This window comes from Otolemur garnettii, unplaced genomic scaffold (genome assembly GCF_000181295.1).
Source record: "Otolemur garnettii isolate 467f Iridium unplaced genomic scaffold, OtoGar3 scaffold00044, whole genome shotgun sequence".
NCBI classification, from domain to species: domain Eukaryota; kingdom Metazoa; phylum Chordata; class Mammalia; order Primates; family Galagidae; genus Otolemur; species Otolemur garnettii.
Window position 1 is genome coordinate 8,814,211 of NW_003852439.1, and position 5,466 is coordinate 8,819,676.

At 55.3% G+C, this 5,466-nt stretch overlaps 1 protein-coding gene across 1 annotated transcript in view; it reads left to right on the forward strand.

Moving 5' to 3' along the window:
* Positions 1-1,680: 1,680 nt before the first annotated feature.
* ATP6V0C (ATPase H+ transporting V0 subunit c) overlaps positions 1,681-5,466 on the forward strand; it is a 6,971-nt gene continuing 3,185 nt past the window's right edge. The window contains exon 1 of the mRNA XM_012805790.2: positions 1,681-1,941. Within this exon, the coding sequence (XP_012661244.1) occupies positions 1,863-1,941 (79 nt within the window). The 5' untranslated portion in view covers positions 1,681-1,862. The remainder of the gene's footprint in view (positions 1,942-5,466) is intronic.

Consider the following 5,466-nt stretch of genomic DNA (forward strand, 5'->3'; position numbering starts at 1 on the left):
AAAAAAAAAAAAAAAAAAGAAAGAAAGAAAAAGGATGGTCAGGCCGGGTGCAGTGGCTCACTCACACCTGTAATCCTAGCCCTCTGGGAGGCTAAGGTGGGTGGATTGCTTGAGCTCTTGAGCTCATGAGTTCAAGACCAGCTTTAGCAAAAAGAAGACCCTGACTCTAAAAATAGCTGGGCATGGGGTGGGTGCCTCTAGTCCCAGCTACTTGGGAGGCTGAGGCAAGAGACTCACTTAAGCCCAAGAGTTTGAGGTTGCTGTGAGCTGTGATGCTATGACACTCTACCGAGGGTAACAAAGTGAGACTTGGTCTCAAAAAAAGAAAAAAGAAAAAGAAAAAGAAAAAGTCTGGTTTGGGGGGCCTTTACAGGCTGCCAAGTTCAGAGAGTGGCAGACCCAGCCTCGCTCAGGAGGAAGAGGCCTGAGGGAAGTTTCTGCTGCTATGGAAGGTGAGGCCAAAGCATCCATCAGGCTTGGCCAGGGAAAGTGACCCCACTGACTATGGGAAGAAGCTATTGAGCCGGCACTCAGGCCATTCAGGGGGAACACCCCACCCTGGAATGAGGATTGAAGACTCAAGAGAGACCAAGGCCTGGTGGCAGCTGCCTAGAGTCCCTGAAAAAGATGAGATGGAGAGGGCAACTGGGAGCCAGAGATGGTGGGTGGAGATAAGACATTGGCTGGGGGTTGGGAACTGCTACACCAGGATCAGCAGGGCAGCGTTAGCTCTAATGGGGGTTGCCTGCACGGAAGGGGAACAGCTCCCCGCTTCGAGGGTGCTCCGGAAAGAAAGGTGCTCTCCAGGCGTGGGTTTTACTTTGGGGTCAAGGGACAAACAGGAGGAACCAGACACCAGAACGTGCAGTTCTGGTGCAGATATCCTTGTATCCTTGGAGCCTCCACATGTTGCAGCACTTACAAGTCTTCAGTCACGCCTGAATCTTGAGGTGAACAAATAACCACCAACTAATGTTTGCGTCTACATGCAAAGGAGGGACGATGCCTGGGAGGGGTCTCATTTTTCTCAGAATCGAGAGGTGAAGTCCCCGGCCACGGAGTCTGAGAATGGTGGGTGGGTCTGAAGGAGACTGGGGACGGGGTGGAAGAAGGAGGCCGGGTACACTGGAGGGCTTCGGCCACAGACCAGGATTTATGCATGGGGGTTGGAGGTGCTCCCCGGACCTAAGCAGAGGAGGCTAGCGACCCGCAACCGTTATCTCAGACCTTTAGCTCGCCCATGAGCTGTAAGGAGATCCCGGTGAGACCATGCTCCAGCCCGCACCCTGCGGAGTTAGGTCTTGGCCTGAGGCAAGGCCGCGACCACCTCTGCGTTGCAGGATAGATAAGAAGACTAGGAAGCGTCCCTGACACCAAAAACCGGCGAGAACAGCGTAGCCGCAGAGAAGGCGGGGCACGTCCAGGTTCCGCCCCGTATGCTAATATGGCGCACTAACGCCCCGCCCCGGCCCGTGGGTCGGACGGGTCCAACGCAGCGGGTTCGAGAGGCTGGCGGAGTCCAGAGGCGAACCCGCGCAGGCGGAGATGGGGTGGGATCAGGTACCAGGGGCCGGGTTGATGGGCTGACAGAATAGCCCGGAGACGGTCAGTTCGGGTGGCCCCAAGCCGTGGCTCCACCGCCGGCGCAAAGTGGTACAGCCCTCAGGGGCGGGGCCCGGATCATGTGATACAGCCGCGGCCGCCATTTTGTTCTGCGGTGCTGGTATTTAGAGCGCAGCGGCTGCCGGGCTGGATCGCCTTCGCCGCCACCTGTCCGCTGGTCTTTGTGCCCGCCTCCCGCGCCCTGCCCGCCTCGCCCCCTGCTTCGGCCTGCAGAACTCATCCCCTCCCTACCCGTAGACATGTCCGAGTCTAAGAACAATCCCGAATATGCTTCGTTTTTCGCCGTCATGGGCGCCTCGTGCGCCATGGTCTTCAGTGGTGAGCGCCGCGGCTGGACGAGCCCGCGGGGCGGGGGTGGCTGGGGGCGCGCGAGGGACTCGGACCTGCAGCTCCCCGGGGTCCGATGTGTGACGTCACTCTGACGCAATCGAACTGTGGGGGGGCAGTCTCACGTGACTGCGGGCGGGGGTCGGGGCCTTGAGGGTTCCCAGGGTGCGGGCCTTGGGATTCCTGGGAACCTCGGGCCGGCGGCCCTGCCAGCAGGCCGTGTCGGTGCGGGGGTGGGGCGGCGGCGCTGCTGCCATTTTAGCCCGGGAAAGGCGAAAGGGAGGCTGGGGTGGGGGCGCGGGGTGCGGCGCGCGGTCCTGCGCCTGCTCCGCACCCCTCCCAATTTGCAGGCAGGTGTGACATCACACCTCCGAAAGCTCCTGGTCCGTGGGCGGCGGCGGTATTGGCGGCGGGGGTCAGGTTGGGAGCACCTGAGAGGAGCGTCCCTGATTCTCCCCGACCGGTGGGAGCCTGTATCCCTGCCAAAGTCCATAATCCTTGCCTTTGTGATGGCCTGTCCCTGGTGGCGATCAGGTGGATCTGTACCAGAGGCAGGTGCTTCCGGTTAGAGGTTGTCACGATTTCCCAGTTTCCCAATAGCCGGGTCGTGTGGGCTGGTTGGGAAAGCTGGGCTGACACGTGGGACCTGAGAGCCCTCAGAGAGGCAGGAGTGGGAGTGTACGGAAAGGGAAAGGTAGTGGAAAGGCAGGTTGGCTGTGTGTGTGGACGTTTCATGCTGAGGGTCTGTGCTTTGGGGCAAGTGAGAAGGTGGCATGGGGTGTCAGATATACAGGATTGAATCTTGGTTTCTAGGAGAGAGTCTTACAGTTCAGCTATAATGAATGGATGGGTACTTGAATGAATGACTTTCACTTTTCCTCCCTGAGGTCTAGAGTTGGGAGGGGCTGCCTTGGACCCGGAGAAGGGTCCTTCCAGGGTTCTTTTTTTTTTTTTGGCCGGAGCTGGGTTTGAACCCACCACCTCAGGCATATGGGGCTGGCGTCCTTTCCAGGGTTCTTGATGGCACCCTGTTTTTTGAAGTTAGGCCTTGGTAGTCCTGAGTTGTCCAATTTAGTGGAAATTGATCTACCTGAAGGCCTGGCACCGGGGCTGCCTGTAATCCTAGCATTCTGGGAGGCCTAGGCGGGTGGATTGCCTGAGCTGACAGGTTCGAGACCAGCCTGATCAAGAGTGACAAATAGCCGGAAGTTGTAGTAGGTTTGCTACTCAGGAGGCTGAAGCAGGAGAATCTTTTGAGCCCAAGAGTTTGAGGTTGCTGTGAGCTATCATGCCAGGGCACTCTACTGGGGACGACAAAATGAGACTATCTCAAAAACAAAAGGAAAAAGAGATTGGTCTAGGTCCAGGAATGTGGAACGCAGGGAGGTAAGTTCTGGTCCAGTCTCAGCCCGGTGGACTGATCTGGCCTGGTCTGGTCTGCACCTCTGCAGTTAGGTCTGGTTTTAGGCTTTGCTGACCTCGCCCTGCCACACCCTCTTGCTGGCATGGGGGAGGTGCACAGTTCAGGTATGTGGAGGGTTTGAACTCCAAACATTCTCTGCTGACTGTAAACACCTGTGGGGGGGGGCTCAGGGGCTTTGCTCTCTAGGGGGGCCTCCCTTTGCTGGGCTTGTCTGCCAGTCATTTGTGGCTGAGCTAGCCCTGCCTACCCCATCAGGTGTAAGTAAGAGGTCCTTTGTGGTGGGAGAAGTGACTTAGACTTACCTCCCTTCCAAGGCACTGCCTGTTATTTCCACACCTTCAGGGTTCCCTTAGGTGCTGCCATACACTCCCACCCCCATCCTCTTTCGTTTGCCCCCATAATGCCTCCTGAGGCTCTTTTTCATCTGGTCACCTGTGCGTACTGCTTTGGCTACCATTCATTCACTCACCTGCAAATTTTGATTGAGCTCCTACCACACACTAGTTGCCAGGGGTATTAATAAATGAAGACCCCTGCCAATGTGGGACTCACATTCTGGTTGTCACTGTTTGCTCCTGAAGCTCTGAGTTTTCCCTGTACCCAGCTCTTTGCTTTCCTCTCTATCAAGAACCTAAACATGCTTTGCAACAGCCTGGCAAGCAGGTGTCTGGAAATAATTGAGGACAGAGTATCAGTGGACAAGGCCTTTCCTACCATCTGGGGATTGGGCCCTGCATGCTCCTGGTGGCCCCCATGCAGCTCTTCTCTTTGTGCCCTTAGCTCCACTCCTGTTTCCCATGTGGGGTTCAGGATGACCCTGTGGTAGCTAACCTCTTACCTGGCTTGCTGTGTCAACTTCTGACTTCATTTTTTTTCTCCAGATGTGCCTTTCCCTGGAAGTTATCTTCATCTCTTGTGCTTACCTGAATAAATCCCTCCATCCTCTTTGGTCTTTGCTGTTGCCTCCAGGCTGACACCAAGTTCTGTCCCAGCTCCTAGCACTGCCTGCCTAGGATTTGGCTGACTGGTCTTAAATCAAAGGAAGTCCATGCACATTTTTCAGGGCCCCATTCCCCATTGCACTTTCCACCTTCCCCTTTTTACTTATGATAGACGTTCTGTTGATGCTTTCTTCATCATATCTTCCAAGAAGCTGTCATTTGCTCCCTTCCCCTATTTTCTGTGACTTCCTCTCTGCCATGGGCACCTTGAAGTTGGTACTTGTGTTGTGCTCACTCTGTCACGGTGGGCAGGTCTGGCTTCTGCAGTCCTGGCAGGCTCCGCCTACAGAGCTAGTGTCTGGGGCCTTCTAGGCCTTGGCTGGTTTTATCTTCTGCCCTCTAGCTCCCGGTGATCATCCCTGTTTCTTTCCTTGTTCCTTTGGTTGCCTCCCTCTCTCACCCCATTAGCTATACCAGTGGTTTCTCAACCTGTAGGTCGTGACTGTATTAAAGGGCTACCGCATGAGGAAGGTTGAGAACAACTGAGCTACACGATCTTGCTTGCTGCCTTTTGTAGGCAAGGGCCCAGCTTGCTTCCTGTTCTTCTGGATACTGGCCTTGCAGGATCCCACTCCTAGTGGTGCTGAGTTCTCTCTGTTCAGCCTCCTACTCAGCACTACATGTTAGTCTGTGCTCTCCTTGTTCAGTAGCACAACTCCAAGGGTGTGAGCCATGCTCTAGTCTCTGGCAGATACCTGGTGCTGCAGTGGGAGTCCACAAAATACACTGTAACTCGAATTCCAGGACAGGCTCTCAAAGATGGGCTCCAGGCCATTTTAGGGGTGGTATAGGGGAGGCGGTGTGGATGCCCCATCACATCCTTCCTCTCTCTTTTCTCTCCTTGTCCTGCACTGTCTAGTTTGGCACCTCCACAAACTCTGTCTTGAGTCATTTTGCCTTCTTGGGTTGTCTTCCTGTGACTTTGCTAATGGGCATTGCCCCAACTTAGCACCTTGTCTGTGAAGCTCTTCAGATCTCCCATCACCCTTCTCTCCACTCTGCTGGGATGTGTTTGTAGTTCTGGAAGTCATCATGCTTGTGTCTTCTGAGCCTTGGGAAGGAAAGCCCTTCTGATCTCACTCTTTTTTTTTT